General features: G+C 38.2%; 1 protein-coding gene across 1 annotated transcript in view; it reads left to right on the top strand.

The window, feature by feature from the left end:
• Window positions 1–15810, top strand: part of NMT2 (N-myristoyltransferase 2) — a 38532-nt gene that overhangs the window by 20564 nt on the left and 2158 nt on the right. Inside the window, exons 4-10 of the mRNA XM_045533987.1 lie at window positions 352–470; window positions 570–661; window positions 782–898; window positions 1985–2155; window positions 3356–3464; window positions 9650–9820; window positions 14354–14521. Coding sequence (XP_045389943.1) covers window positions 352–470; window positions 570–661; window positions 782–898; window positions 1985–2155; window positions 3356–3464; window positions 9650–9820; window positions 14354–14521 — 947 coding nt within the window. The remainder of the gene's footprint in view (window positions 1–351; window positions 471–569; window positions 662–781; window positions 899–1984; window positions 2156–3355; window positions 3465–9649; window positions 9821–14353; window positions 14522–15810) is intronic.

Raw genomic sequence — 15810 nt, 5'->3', positions numbered from 1 at the left:
TGTCATATCAAACCCACGCTTGCTTACGATGGGGTGTGTGATAAATCTGCCTTGTAAAGGTTGAGACTCAGAACTCACCACCATTTCGTAATGTCATGTCTGTCACTGGAGGACAAAAGATTTCCCCTTTAATTGGTGGAATAGCAGTGATTTGACACCACTGCCTAGCTTCCCTGTCTCAGTCCAGAAGTAGCTGAAGTTATAGCATCTTTTTAAAGAGTATATTTAGCCCAGGGGCCCAAAGTCTGATTTTGTTTATATCACGGACCATTTTGGATCATCAGGATACTTTGCAATTTAATGTATTTTTTTTTTTTTTGTCTTTCTTTTTCTCTTTCTCTCTCTGTCCAGATGAAGTTGTAACATCTCATGGTGCAATTGAACCAGATAAGGACAATATACGCCAAGAACCATATTCTCTGCCACAGGGTTTTATGTGGGACACTTTAGACTTGAGTAATGCCGAAGTGGTGAGTAAAACTCTTGAATTCAACACCTGCATTCACACGTAGTGCTTGTTGTATGTTGGTTCTGAGCACCATAGATAGGACACTGGTTTTATCTCGTAGCTCAAGGAGTTATACACATTGTTGAATGAGAATTACGTGGAAGATGATGACAATATGTTCCGCTTTGACTACTCGCCCGAGTTCCTGTTGTGGTAAGTCTCTCTGGCCACGAACGCCGTGCACAGCGGGTGTTGGGCTGGGAGCTCCTGTGTCTGTTCCCACGTTCTAGGATGCTAACCGGTGCCTGTTTCTCTTGTCCACCCTGACTTCAGGGCTCTGCGTCCTCCAGGCTGGCTCCTCCAGTGGCACTGTGGGGTCAGAGTGTCTTCCAATAAAAAACTGGTGGGATTCATAAGTGCCATCCCAGCAAAGATTCGGATTTATGACAGGTACATGTCAGAGCTTATCTGTGCCAGCTTTTGTGTGTTGCTTTTCCAAGAATTGCAGTTAGAAAAGCCTTTTTAAAATTACCTGACTCGAGCTGCTCTTCGTGCGGCAGGTTGTGCCTGTGTGGGAACAGGCTGTAGGGGACTCTGATCGGTTTGGCTGTGAACCTAAAACTGCTCTAAACAGTAAAGTTTATTAATTAGTGAAGAAAAAAAATCTTGGACTGTGAACCAAATAAAAAGGACAATGATCTCTCTCTCTCTGTTTCTCTATCTCTTTCTTTTTCTCTAACTCTCAATTTCATACATGTATATATTATATATTATGTACATATACATATATGTGTGTATATGTATGTCTTAGAATAAACAAAGCCATAAATGGGTATTCCAGGTTTATTTCTGGAAAACAATCACTGAAGAAAAATTTTAGGAGGGATAAAAACTTTCTCTCCATAGCATAAGTATGTTGTATTTTTCCTCTGATCTCCAGCCCTGGAAGTCAAAGATCAAATGCATAATAGGTCTGCCTACTTTACTGTGTATAGCAGGTTAGCTTGCTTACTGCTAAAAGCATTTGATCTCAAGAAATATTACGCCCTAAGTGAAATGCCTGCTTACCTGGAAGCAGAGCCAGGAACAGGCTTTGAGGTCTGGTCAAGGCCCCTTGCAGCAATCCTGGGGATTTGTATCATACTCCAAAGCAACATCTTATTAAATCCTATGCCACGCTGACCCACTTATTACCATAATTATATATATTACAGGAAAAACAGATAGAGAAACTTCAAGGTGCACATCTGATCTGGTTTCCAAATTGAAACCTTGCAAAAGACCAAAGTCCTAAAATGTATTTAGAACAAGAGTGTTTGGCACCTCCGTGGCCTAGAGTTATGATCATTTTGGCAGGGGAATAGTGTTTCCATCTGAATTTACAAAATGTCTAAATGATAGAATATTTTTCTTAAATATTGTGTTAAAGGACATCTTTCGTGTTCTTAAGTCTTTGCAATTGTATGGGCACTATCCTATTTTTTAAAATGTGTTCATCTTATATGGGCTCTAATTTTCAACATCTTGATTTCTTAGTGTGAAGAAGATGGTAGAAATCAATTTTCTTTGTGTCCATAAGAAATTGAGATCAAAGCGGGTGGCCCCAGTGTTAATCCGAGAGATAACCAGAAGAGTGAATTTGGAAGGAATCTTTCAGGCCGTGTATACGGCTGGGGTTGTTCTTCCTAAGCCGGTGGCCACGTGCAGGTAATAGCAGCACATCCCTACCTCGGGTCTCCTTTACCAGCTGTGTTGAGCCTCACTGCCTTTTGCTAGAAGTATTGTTCTGCTCAGGTGTAACTCAGAGGCATTTTGCCTTACTCTTGATTATGTAGTTTGTTGGTAGCAGCAGAGAACCTAAAACCACTGAGTCCAGTATTCTTTCCTGTATCTCATACAGCCACTGGGTGATTCAAAAAACAGTTCATAACATTTTCCTGCTTACGATGCTGGATCTAGACTTGTGTTTCTAGTCCTTGTAAAAGACTAGTGCTGTCTCTGCATGGGGAGCCCTAGGACATTGTGACCTTGAAATGTCCAATGTGGTACCATTTTCTTCTACCCAGCACTCAGTTTTCTGCCATGCTTTGCAGCACTACCAAACTGCTGCAAAAGCCTGGTAAACAGCAGCTGAAAGGCCACAGGTGTATTAGTGTGCTCAGAGTGAGAAGAAGGCTTAAGCTTTGTTTTTACAACTTTTACTACTATAGTCAAGCTTTCAGAAGTTATTCCAGTGAGAAAATGATCAGATTGCCACTGGACCAACCTGTTTCTAAAACATCAGAAAGAGCTTGTCTCCCTCCACTGATTTTATTGACTCAAATAGGATGAAACGTTAAACATCGTATAAACAATAACACTGTAAAATTACTATATCCTATTTCAAATTATTATGGTCATAAGTAAATGGAATAAAAGACTTCACAGGTATATTTTAATACAAATCATTTATCCCAGTACCCAAACTGGAATCACTTAAGAAATTCAAACTAGTTCAATTCAAAAAGTTGTTTTCTTTGCTGTGTATTCTGTAAACGTGAAGGCTACTAATTGAGGGGAAGTGTTTTCATGTTTTTAAGCTTTTTGGTTTGCCTTTTGTAGAATCAACAATGATCATTAAATACTTACAAAGCTGGGCATGATGAATATTTCTTTTGTGATTTTTAAGATTCCTCTTTAGTGAAAGAGGTGAAAGGTCACAAACTCGAAAGGAACATAACTAGGAATGCAAGAGATAAACAATTGACTAATAAAATTATTGCATAGGAAGAAGACCAGCGTCTAGCACTGTGCCAGGCACAACATAAGTGTTCAGTAAATGCTTATGTAACAGCTGAGCTGAGACAAAGAATGAAAACTTGTAGAGTTAGAGATCAATTAGATTTTAAAACCTTTATTGTATTCCAGATACTGGCATCGATCACTAAACCCCAGAAAATTGGTAGAAGTGAAATTTTCTCACTTGAGTAGAAATATGACTTTACAGAGAACAATGAAGCTATACAGACTTCCAGATGTAAGTAAGAACAATTTGCAGTTTTTTGAAGCTGTAACAACTGAAGATTTTAATGCAGAAAAGAATTATTTGCAGGAGTCTAAAAACTGACTCACGTGTCCAAGGAAGTGAGTATGTAGCTAAAGAGACTGCATAGAACTCAGGAGCTAGGAACAGTAGGGAGTTCATTTGGAAATACCAGTTTGTTTTCTTTTTTAAGGCTTTTAAAGTTCTTTATTTTGTAATTGGATGAGATTGAACTTGAGACAAATAAGCTTTGAAATTTGGAATATTTATGGTGTGTTAAGAGGGGAGAAAATTTCAAGCTGCTGATTTCTTAGCACCCTGGAACTAAGGAATCAAGTTGAGAGGAGAGACCAAGGGAGAGGAAATAATATCTCATTAAATTACCATCTTTTCAAACTAGCAAATTCCCAATATGAAAAGTTGTCATCTTAATAAGGAAAACTTAAATGTGCTTTCTTGTTTTGGCTTCATTTTGGGCTTGGATGGTGTACTAGTTATGTAATGCCGTGTAACAAATCACTACAAACTGAGCAGCCTGAAACAACATTTATGATCACACGGGTTCTGAGAGTCAGAAATCAAGGCACAGCTTAGCTGAGTTCTCTGCCTCAGGGTCTTTTATGAAGCTTGCACCAAGATGTCAGCTAGGGCTGGGGTCTTACCTGAAACTTGACCGGGGAAGGGTCCACTTCCAAGCTCATGTGGTTGTTGGCAGGATGGGTTTCTTGCGGGCTGTTGGACCAGGGCCCTCAGTTCTTTGCCAGGTAGGCTTCTCTGTAGGGCAGCTTACAAGCACGGCAGCTTGTTCATCAAAACCAGTGAGAGGGAGAGTCTACAGAGAGAATCTGCTAGCAAGATGCAAGTCAGAACCTTATGTAAGCAATTCATGAAAGTGACATCCAGTCACCACTGCCATTTCTGTTGGTTAGAAGCAAATCACAGGTCCCACCCGTGTGCAACAGAAGCAGATCACACAAGGCGTTGACTCCAGGAGGTGGGATCGCTGAGAGCCATCTTAGAATCTGTCTGCCACAGATGGAATTTTTTTGTTTGAAGCATTGCTCCATGCAAATTGAAATAGAAACTTCAAGCATGCCTACTTTTTTCACTATGGGATAATGCTATTCTATAATACTGTGGTCTCCCCAGATTTCAGTGTCTGGAACCTAAAGCAGTCTAGCTTATGTGTAAGGAAAACACCCACTTACAAGTACATTGCCTAACATGGAATGAAGAATGAGGAGTTTTTGCACCTGTCACTGGTTTACTCAGGATGGCTTCCTAAGGTGCTAAAAGTATTTTTGACTTGACTCTGTCATGGATATGTAAGTTTTGAGAAGTTGATAATATACTAAATCATTGGTGAGGCGTTGGTTGTGAAACCACACTTTGGCATCTTACTTACAGTTCACCCAGGTTCCTTGTATAGCGGCCCTATTCCAGCCGTGTTGTTGTAGTGACTGCCTTTTGTTCCCCCAATAAATTGAAATTCATAAAGTGCTTTTAACATATATTGTTCAATATATTCTCACAACAACCTTTTGAAGTTAGTACTCTTTATCCTCATTATACAGATGAGAAAACTGAGGCTCATGAAGGTTGAGGGCACATCACTAAGAAGTGGAGACTTGGGCTGCAAGCCCCAGACTTCTGTGTTTCCCCTGTGTTATCCCTTTGCTTCTGCTGTCCCCCCAGCCCAGCCCCTGGAGGGGCACCGTGCCTCAGTGTCACCAAGTTTCCCACTGTGCAGAAACTACAGCATGGGTCAAGACAGAAAAGGACGATCGTCGAGGTCCCACCAGCTCTCGCTGGCTTGATCCAGTCTCTCTCCCCTCGTTGAGTCACAGAAAAGGAAAGGAAAAGGAAGAGGAAATTAATAGAAAAAAAGACAGATGAAAGTACAGATACTAGGAAATCATAAGGTGCCCACGATCTTCCTGGGTGTCTGCCTAGTGAATTAAAAGCTGGACAATGCAGCATATACGAGACCTTCTCTTTCTCTCCCCTGGCCCACTGCTAGAAATCAAGTCATTCAAGACCATTTTTGTACTGTTCAGTGTAAAAACAACCTGTCAAATGCAACTTTTGCTCTGTGGATCGATCTCATTTTCAATTCATTGTCACTGTTTAGAGTTCCTGCTTCATGTTTTCTTCATAGACTTCTGAATAGAGGGTCTAACGTTTATTGTGGTCAGCATTAAGCTAGATGTTTAACACCCACAATCTCATTTATTATTATTAACAGTCACAGAAGGGCAGGTCATGAGCCCTGTATCATAGAAGAGGACATTGAACCACCAGATTGTCTTGCCCAGCGCCTGATACCCGAAGCAGAGCTATCCCAGGGCCTGCACCATTCACTCCTGTTACCTAAAATACTAAGGATTCCCCAAGAAACACGTCGTAACGTGGCTCCCTATCCTTTCAATGTTGTTTTTTATTGTCATTTTTTTGTTTGTTTTTAAGAGACAAAGTCTCGCTCTGTCATCCAGGCTGGAGTGCAGTGGTGCAATCATAGCTCACTGCAGCCTCCAACTCCTGGGCTCAAGCAATCCTCCTGCCTTAGCCTCCCAGGTAGATGGGATTACAGGTGCCCTACCATGCCTGGCTAATGCAGTTTTTTGGTTTTTTTGTTTGTTTGTTTGTTTTTGTAGAGGTGGGTCTTGCTGTGTTGCCCAGGCTGGCCTCCAACTCCTGAGTTCAAGTGATCCTTCAGCCTTGGCCTCCTGAGTTGCTGAGATTACAGGCATGAGCCACTGCACCCAGCAGTTTTGTTTTTTTTTTCTTTTGGTGTTCACTCTACCACCAACGTCCTAGCATTGTGCTGAAAGAAGGATGTGTTCTAAGACACATAAGGTGTTCTATATTTAGTTCTATATTTAGTGACATTATACGATTTTTTTTAGTGTTTAACATTCTGCTGCTCCTTCTTTAGTCCTATAAATAACCACAATCATTGCTTACATCTCCACTCTGGAATCTTGACTCTAAAACAGTTCACGCCACAGGCTTTGACAGATAACACTACTTGTGTTTTTTCCTAGACCTCTGAGCTTTATTTCCTCATGCACTTGTAAACAGATTTTACACAGATTTCAGTAAACATAGAGTCCAACGAATAATGGGTATTGGTTGGGCCCCACGGGAAAGGGTATCTGATTCAGACACAGAGTTTGCTAATGAAACTTAAGATTTTCTCACTTACTGGAAATGTTTCTTCGCTTTTTATTGAACTCACAGAAAACATGAGCACTCCACTCTGTCTGACTATACACAAGCTTACCATTTTTGTCTAAGCCTGACAGTCTTCCCACTTCTTCCTGAAAACAACAGCTATATTTTGAGTGTTTATTTCACATTTTAAAAATTATTTCATTCTTTTATAGATTTTTTTTTAGCCATAGCTAGTCAGCAAAAGTATATATTCTTCTCCTGTTTTCTAGGACTTTACACACACACACACACACACACACACACACACACACACACACACACACACACACACACACATAGCTGACATACTCTGATGTTTTCTCTCCTTTAATGCTTGTGTAAAAACTTGTTTGAAATGCTTCTAAATTTCCAATTTGTGATACTTTCTACCTGTTCGCCCAAACATACTGTTTCACTGAGTCTTCTTTGTTTAAATTCTTATTTTCCTGACCTTCAGAGACCTAAGATAGCAGTTCTCAAAGTGTGGCCCAGGGACCCCTGGAAGTCCCCGAGATCTTTGAATCTATAAAGTCAACATACTTTCATAACAACACTAAAATATAATTTGCACATTTCACTTTTATTTTCTTATGAGTGTACTATAAAGTCTTCCAGAGGTTATGTGGAATGTGTACTTCTGAATTCTTTTGTTTTAAAATGTTCTCAGTTTTAATTTCTAATATGACATATATGGATAATATAACCCACATAAGCAAAGCTCTTTGGGGATACTCAGTACTTACTAAGAGTGTAAAGGGGTCCGGAGACAGAAATACTTGAGAACTGCTTTCAGAATGTCTACTGGGCTTCAAGATGTGTTGTTTTTAGTGATTCCACTGTGAGGATAGTCAATGAATGAGAATTGTCCTCCAGAAGAATATTTTGCTCTAGAAAGAAGTTGGCAAACTTTTTTTCCATTTCTGAACATTGTCTATTAACAATATCATACATCTTGTTGCTTTCATTAATTAATCTAATGGCTTGATACTGTTGGTTATTACTGAACCAGTAACAATTAAAAAACATTCAGATATTGAGAAAGGCTACTTAAATTTATCAATTAAAAAAGGCCTCATAACAGAAAATACTTTTTAAAATGACTACAGTATATATTTTATATGGTTTTTGTCTTCCTACTGGCATTTAAAAATGCATATTTATTTCATTTATTTCCAACTGGGACCTGGATATTTCTGACTCAGCTGTGAGAATCACAGAAAGACTAAAAATATGATTTGTCTATTAAAATTAAGGACATAAATTCTCAGAATTGAGATTATTAGATATTTTATCTGTCCAGAATGTATTCAGGGGAAAAAAAAGATTATTAGATGGTATTTTAGCTACAGTACTATATCTTGATAGATTACATAAATCATAATTGAATGGCTCATAGTGAATATTCAGTTTAGGACTGTTGGGTATGTGAATACAAAGCCCACATCTCCCATTCCTCTCCCCCACATTAATCGGTAATCAATCAACACTGTCACTGCACCTTAGAAACCTCAGCTCAGCTAACAGTTGATCAGAGCTGGCCCTCAAGATAAGGCCTGTTTTCCTTCCTGGACTTCTGCCTGAGTTCGTGCAGGAATTATGATGGTCTGATTCTACAGGAAGTTTTTATTTTAAAGTATTTAGAAACCATTTAGGGCAGAAAAGATAGAGTAGCAATAGTTATATACCAGTTATTCATCTCTTAAAATGTATCCAGTATTTTTCCAAGGAAAAATAAATCAGGTTCAATGGAAAACATGACATTGTATTTTTCAGATTTTAATTTTTTTGTTTGTTGGATTTCTCCTAGTCTCAAGGGCCTGGTGTCTGGAGAGTTGTAAAGAGCTGAGTGATGTCAGGACGTTTTTTGAGGACAAGCAGTTGAACACATTCAAATGGGCACCTGTCCTGAACTTTACTCTTTTTATTCTTATATCCTAATTTTAAAATTATAAAGCTCTGGTATGGTTATTAAAATGCCTATGCTGATTACGTTTAATCAAAAGGGTATGAGAGGCCAGGCCTAGTCCTTGGCAGTCATTTGCCTTTAGGAACTACTTGGCTATTCAATGCTCGCCTTCCCCTCCTGCTCAGGGTGATTGATTCTCAAGAGAACAAAATCACTACACCCTTTTCATGGGCTATTGAAATAAAAACAAGTTTCTCAACTCTGTTTTCAAAACATCAGACTTGGCAGTTTTAAAGCACAATACGGTTGTCCCTCAGTATCCGTGAGGGGTTGGTTCCAGGACCTCCCCAGATACCAAAATCCATGGATGCCTAAGTCCCTTACATAAAATGGCATAGTAGTTCCATGTAACTTAAAGGCACATCTTCTCGTATACTTTAAATCAGCTCTAGATTATTTACAATACCTAATAGAGTATAAATGCTGTGTAAATAGTTCTGTTATTATTAATATTTAGGGAATAATGACAAGGAAAAAATGTCTGTAATGTTCAATACAGATGCAACCATGCTTTTTTTTCCTAAATCTTTTTGATCTGCAGCTGGTTGAATCTACAGATATAGAACCTGCAGATACCGAGGGCCGACTGACTGTACTCCAGAAGCCATGCTAAGATTGGGATGCCCTGTCGTGTAGACTGTTTAAATTCTTGGCATTGGTATAGAAATCAATTTGTAGTGTTCTCTTTGATTTTATTTGGGCCATGGGCAATACCGACCCAAGACCTGCTGCACACAGACAAGAGGATACAACACCTTGTCTAGCCTGTATTTTAACCCAGCACTTCTCAAACTTTAATGTGCACATGAATCCCCAGGGAGTCCTGTGACATTGCAGATTCAGATTCACTAGGTTTGGGGTGGGGCCAAGAGTCTGCAGGTCTAACAAGTTCCCTTGTGGTGCCAAGACCACTGGTCTGTGGGCCACACTGTGAGCGCAAAGTAGCTTTACTCCTCTCATATGTCCACTTCTGGATTTGTTTTGTTTTCCCTCTAACAAGGTTACAAAGACTTCAGGTTTGAGACCGATGGAACCAAAAGATATCAAAGCAGTTCGAGAATTGAGCCACAGTTACCTGAAGCAGTTTCATCTTGCTCCACTGATGAATGAAGAGGAAATAGCCCACTGGTTCCTTCCCCGGGAGCACATCATTGACACGTTTGTAGTGGAGGTAAAGATGAGGTGATGTGCTTATGGCTTCTCCTGGAGGCACCCTTTGTGTTCCAGTGTCCAGCAGAAGTGTTCATGCACACTTCTTCCATCTCATCACACAGAGCATTGCAAACATGTGGACTTAAGTGTTGAGAGTTAATAACATTAATAATTTGTAATGTTTTATGAAGGACATGCTTATGTGACACTGACTTTTTTTTAACTGTGAGGGTATATAGTGTTGAAGAATATGGTGACCACTACCGATATGGTTTGGTGCCACTGACTTATTTTGTGCTGAGAAACCAGAAGTTTTGACTACCATTTCTTTTGCTCCATTAGTGCCAATATCAACATGGTGAACAAGGCAAATAACTTCTTAGTGTTATTATGAAAATAGTTTTGGCCTGACAGATTTCTGGAAGGGTCTCAGGTACCCACAGGGTTCACAGGCTATATTTTGAGAACTGCTGCCTGGGGCATGTACTTAGAACTACTAAGTCTAAGGGTTGGACCCATCTTTAACATTATTAGAATTGCAAAATAGCTCACCAGAACAGCTCCTTAGCGTTGTATGAGAGTTCCTGTTTCCTTATGTCCTTACTAACAAATGGCTATTATCAGACTTTAAATTTAGGCCCATCTGATGAGTATGAAACAGCATCTTGTTTTTAATTTATATTTCCTCATTACTAATGAATTTGAATATCTCATAAATCTGTTGGCCATTTTTATTTCTTCTTTTATGAATTTGCTATTCATATAGCTTGGCTGTTTTTCTTTTTGACTATAGTCTTATTGATTTGTGGAAGTTTTTCTATATGCTGAATACTAATACATTGTATTATGTTCTATTTCTGGGTCCTGTATTCTATTCCATTTATCTTTCTGTCTGTCCCTCCACCAATACCACATTGACTTGATTACTGTAGCTATATAGTAAGCCTTAATATTGGGTAGAATAGTTCCTCCTATTTTATTGTTATTTGTCAAGATTGTTTTAGTTAATCTATTGCCTTTGCCTTTCCATGTACATTTTAGAATAAGCTTGTCTTTGTCTACAAAATACCTTCCTGGCATTTTGATAGGAATTATGTTAAAGCTATAGATTAATTTGGGGAGAACTGAAAAGTCTTCCAATCCATGAACGTGATATGTATGTCTCTACATTTATTTGGGTCTGTTAACATTTCTTTTATCAGCATTCTACAACAGTGTCTAGATCTTGTACATGTTTTCTTAAGTGTATACCTAAATAGTTCACTTTCTTTGGAGCGATTATAATGGTATTGTGTTTTTAATTTCAGTTTCTGCGTGTTCATTGTCAGTATATAGAAATGCACTTGCTTTTTTTTGTGGTGTTCTTGTATCCTGTAACCTTGCTGAAATCACTCATTAGTTCCAGGAGTTTATGTAAAATTCCTTAGGATTTCTGTATAGACAATGATGTCATCTGCAAATAAGGACAGTTTCACGGCTTCCTTTCCAATCTCTCTTCCTTTTCTTTTTCTTGCCTTATTGCAGGAGCTAGATCTTTCAGTGCTTTGTTGAATAAGAGTGGTGAAGGTTGATATCTTTGTCTCGTGATATTGAGGGAAAAGCGTCCCGTCTTTCATCATGAAGTATGATGTTGGCCATAGGTTCTTTGCAGGTGCTCCTTATCAGTTCAAGGTCATTCCCCTCTGTTTCTAACTTGCTGAGAGTTCTTAGGAATGGGTGCTGGATTTTCTCCAATGCTTTTTCTGCTTCTTTTGATAATCATACGATTTTTCTCCTTTCGTTCGTTGATATGGTAGAATACACTGATTGATTTTCAAATGTTGGATTACTCTTGCATTCCTAGAAAAAATCCACTTGGTCATGGTGTATAATTCTTTTTATACATTGTCATACTCGATTGCTAATGTTTTGTTGAGTATTTATTGATTCACGAGAGAGATTCGTCTGGAGTTTCTTTTACTATAACGTCTTTGACTGGTTTAGATAAGATAATACTGGCCTCATAATATGAACTGGGAAGTATTCCACTTCTGTTTTCTGGAAGAGATTGTACAGAATTGGTATTCTTTAAATGTTTGGTAGAAATCTGCAGTTGAAACGATCTGAGCTTAGACATTTCTTTTTTGGGAGTTTTAAAATAATGAATTAAATGTCTGTAATGGTTATAGGACTATTCAGATGATGTATTTCATCTGAGTTTTAATAATTTTTGAGGAATTGGTCTATTTTCAGTTGTTGAATGTATTATTGTAAGGTTGTTCTTAGTATTCTCTTGTTATCCTTTTAATTGCTGCAGTATCTGTAGTGATATCTCTTGTTTCATTCCTGAGACTGGTGATTCATATCTTTCTTTTTTTGTCAGTCTTGCTAGACTTGTATCAATTTTATTGATTTTCTTCCCAAAGAACCATACTTTTGTTTTTTATTCTCTATTGTTTTTTTTAATAACATCTCTTTCTTTGCCCAAATTTTCAATTTTTTCGTTTGTTTCAGGAAAACTTGTGATTAATTGAAGCATTTTTATGATAGCTGCTTGCTTGACAATCTTGCCAGATCATTCCAACATCTGATTCATCTCAGTGTTGGCCTCAGTTGGTTGCTTTTTCTTATTCTAGTTGTGATTTTCCTGGTTGTTGGTATGACAGGTGACTTTGATTTTATCCTAGATATATTGCCCATTATGGGAGGAGACTCTGTGTCTTAGTAAAATTTTTTATTTTAACAGGTAGTCACCCTGTTTATGTGCACATGCAGGTCTTGGCTGCTTTGTTAGCTCTTGTTCTGATGACAGTTTAATTGTCAGAGCCTTCCCAGTTTTATTTTGGTCTGCCTGGTTTATCTGGTGTCTATAGGACTCCCACTGGCCCTTGCTGGTTCTGTCTGCAGGGTTGGCAGGGGAAGGTTCCCCAGGCTAGGCCTCCAGTGTCTCTCAGGGTAGGATGAGAATCTCAGTATTATGCAAAGAGGCCTTCCTGGGTGGCACTAGCTGTGGGTGGCAGGGTCCCCCTGCCTGAAGCAGTAGGGGGAGTTGAAGAGTTTTGGGCCCACCAGTGCAAAGAGCTTCCAGGGTTTGAGTGAGTGTTATGGCGAAATCCCTCTTACCAGTTCTGCCCAGCTGTCCTGGGTGTGTGTGTGTGTGTCTGTGTGTGTGTGTCTGTGTGTGTGTGTGTGTATACATACACACACACACATACACACACATTTCAGTTTTGTTCCTAGGTACATTATAGCTTTTGGTAATGTTAGAAATGGAATTTTTAAAATTATCATTATATTTGCTAATTGACTAAAGTTGATGAATAGAAATGCTAAGGATTTTTGTATGTTAATCTTGTATTTAGAAAATTTGCTGAACTCTTATTAGTACAAAGATTTTGTTTAGCTTTTCTGTATGTCCAAATATATTATACGCCAATAATTATACTTTGAGTTTTCCTTTTTAATCCTTATAGGTCATATTTGCTTTTCTTTTACTATTGTAGTGGATAAGGCATATAGTACAAAATAAATAGATATCAAATGGACATCTTCATTTTGATCCTGATTTCAACATTTAGCCATTAAGGAGTTTTTGCATAGGTTTTTGGTAGATATCAAAAATCTTTATTTTGCTTAATGAAGTTCTCTTCTGTTCATTGTGTTTTGTTTTTTTTTAAATCATGAATTGGTGTTGAAATTTTTTTTTGTCAATTTTACTGAGGTATAATTTACATAAAGTGAAATGCAGAGATTTTAAGTGCACAGTTTGATGAATTTTGACAACTGAATCCATGTAAATAACTACAACTCAAATCAAGGTAATAAATCCACAAAAAACAATGGTGAGCTAGCAGCTCTTGTATTATCCTGGATGGAGCTAGAGCCCATTCTAAGTGAAGTATCACAAGAATGGAAAAACAAGCACCACATGTACTCACCATCAAATTGGTATTAATTGATCAACACTTATGTGCACATATAGTAGTAACATTCATCAGGTGTTGGGCGGGGGGGGGGGAGGGGGGGGATGGGTATATTCACACCTAATGGATGAGGTGTGCACTGTCTGGAGGATGGAAACGCTTGTAGCTCTGACTCGGGAGGGACAAAGGCAATATATGTAAACTAAACATCTGTACCCCCATAATATTCTGAAATAATAATAAAAAAAGAATCCAGAAAGTTTCCTTATATCCTTTTGCAGCCATTCTTTTTGTTTTCAAAATTGTTTCAGCTCTTCTAGGTCCTTTGTATTTCTATATAAATTTTGGAATCAGCCGGTCTATTTTTACCACAAAAGCCTGCTGGGATTTTGGTTGGGATTGCATTGAATTTATAGATCAATTTTAGGAGAAATTGCTGTTACTGATATTGAGATATCTAATCCATGGATGCTGTGTAATTCCCCATTAATTTCTTCTTTAATTTCTCTCTGTATTTTGTAGTTTTTGATGGGGAAGTTTTGCACATCTTTTATTAAATGCATTCCTAAATGTTTCATGTTATCTGATGTTACTGTAGTTTGTACTATCTTACTTACTTCACTTTACCTGCCGCCACCTTTGTTTCTCAGAGCTCCAGTGGAAAACTGACCGACTTCCTGAGCTTCTACACACTCCCATCAACAGTGATGCACCACCCGGCTCACAAAAGCCTCAAAGCTGCCTACTCTTTCTACAACATTCACACGGAGACGCCCCTGTTGGACCTCATGAATGACGCACTCATCCTGGCTAAATCGGTAAGGGACGCATTCCTTTTTGTGCTGTTTGGTTCTCCACGTGTGTATGCCAAAGTATATGAAACAACATACTGTATTTTCTTCCACACAGGTGGAATGCATGCAAGATTTTTTTTTTACTATTGACCATCGGTCAAAGGAAGAATTTCAACAAGAGCTTCTTTTAAAATTAAGTGGCTATTTTTAGCATTAATTTTATTGCACTTTAACAAAGGAGACATTTTATATACCTTGGGAACTTAACCCTTATATAAGAGCACATAAAAGCCTATGATATAAGGAAATAATATAAGGAATATAAAAAAAGACATGATCTCATAATACAAGGCAAATACTTGAGTATTTGTGTTGAGCGAATAATTAGCAGCAATACATTTTTTGATTCAACTAAATAGTCTGTGAATTTTAAAATTAAAGGAATCTAAAACCAAAGGAATTAAATTTAAAATGTACATACTATATCTGTTGTTTTTCTATTTATCCAATGTAGAAGTTTGGATAATTGTTAAATTTTTGCTGCAAATCAATATTTTCCTTTAAAAATAAATTTAATTTGGCTGAAAGATGCATTTTTTTTTTTTTTTTTTTTTTTTTTTTTTTGAGGCAGAGTCTCACTCTGTTGCCCAGGCTAGAGTGAGTGCCGTGGCGTCAGCCTAGCTCACAGCAACCTCAAACTCCTGGGCTTAAGCGATCCTTCTGCCTCAGCCTCCCGAGTAGCTGGGACTACAGGCATGAGCCACCATGCCCGGCTAATTTTTTCTATATATATTTTTAGTTGGCCAGATAATTTCTTTCTATTTTTAGTAGAGACGGGGTCTCGCTCAGGCTGGTCTCGAACTCCTGACCTGGAGCGATCCACCCGCCTCGACCTCCCAGAGGGCTAGGATTACAGGCGTGAGCCACCACGCCCGGCCTGAAAGATGCATTTTGATGCTACATATTGAATATGGGAAAATTGTTCATGAGAAATTGGAAACAACACATCAGAAGTGTCTTTCTTGTATTTCTCTAGTATTTGATAATTGAAAACATTGTTTTTAAAAATCTGTTACCTGTACTTTTGGGTCTCCAAATCAACACTATCCTCAGATTGCTCATTTTCATCTACTTCCCCAAAATGGCTAGTAATAAGTTATTTAATGTAAAAATTCTGAGATATAAAAATTGGGGTGCTGCTTCTGTATCACATTTTGCATAGCATTATTATCTAACATTTTAAAGAAATTTAATCTTTTACCATTAAAATCCTGCTAAATTTATTTCCCATTATCAGCCCAGGACAGACATAC

The sequence above is a fragment of the Lemur catta genome, chromosome 1, assembly GCF_020740605.2.
Source record: "Lemur catta isolate mLemCat1 chromosome 1, mLemCat1.pri, whole genome shotgun sequence".
NCBI lineage: Eukaryota > Metazoa > Chordata > Mammalia > Primates > Lemuridae > Lemur > Lemur catta.
The sequence above is the reverse complement of the archived record's forward strand: the minus strand, read 5'-3'. Positions and strand labels throughout refer to the sequence as shown.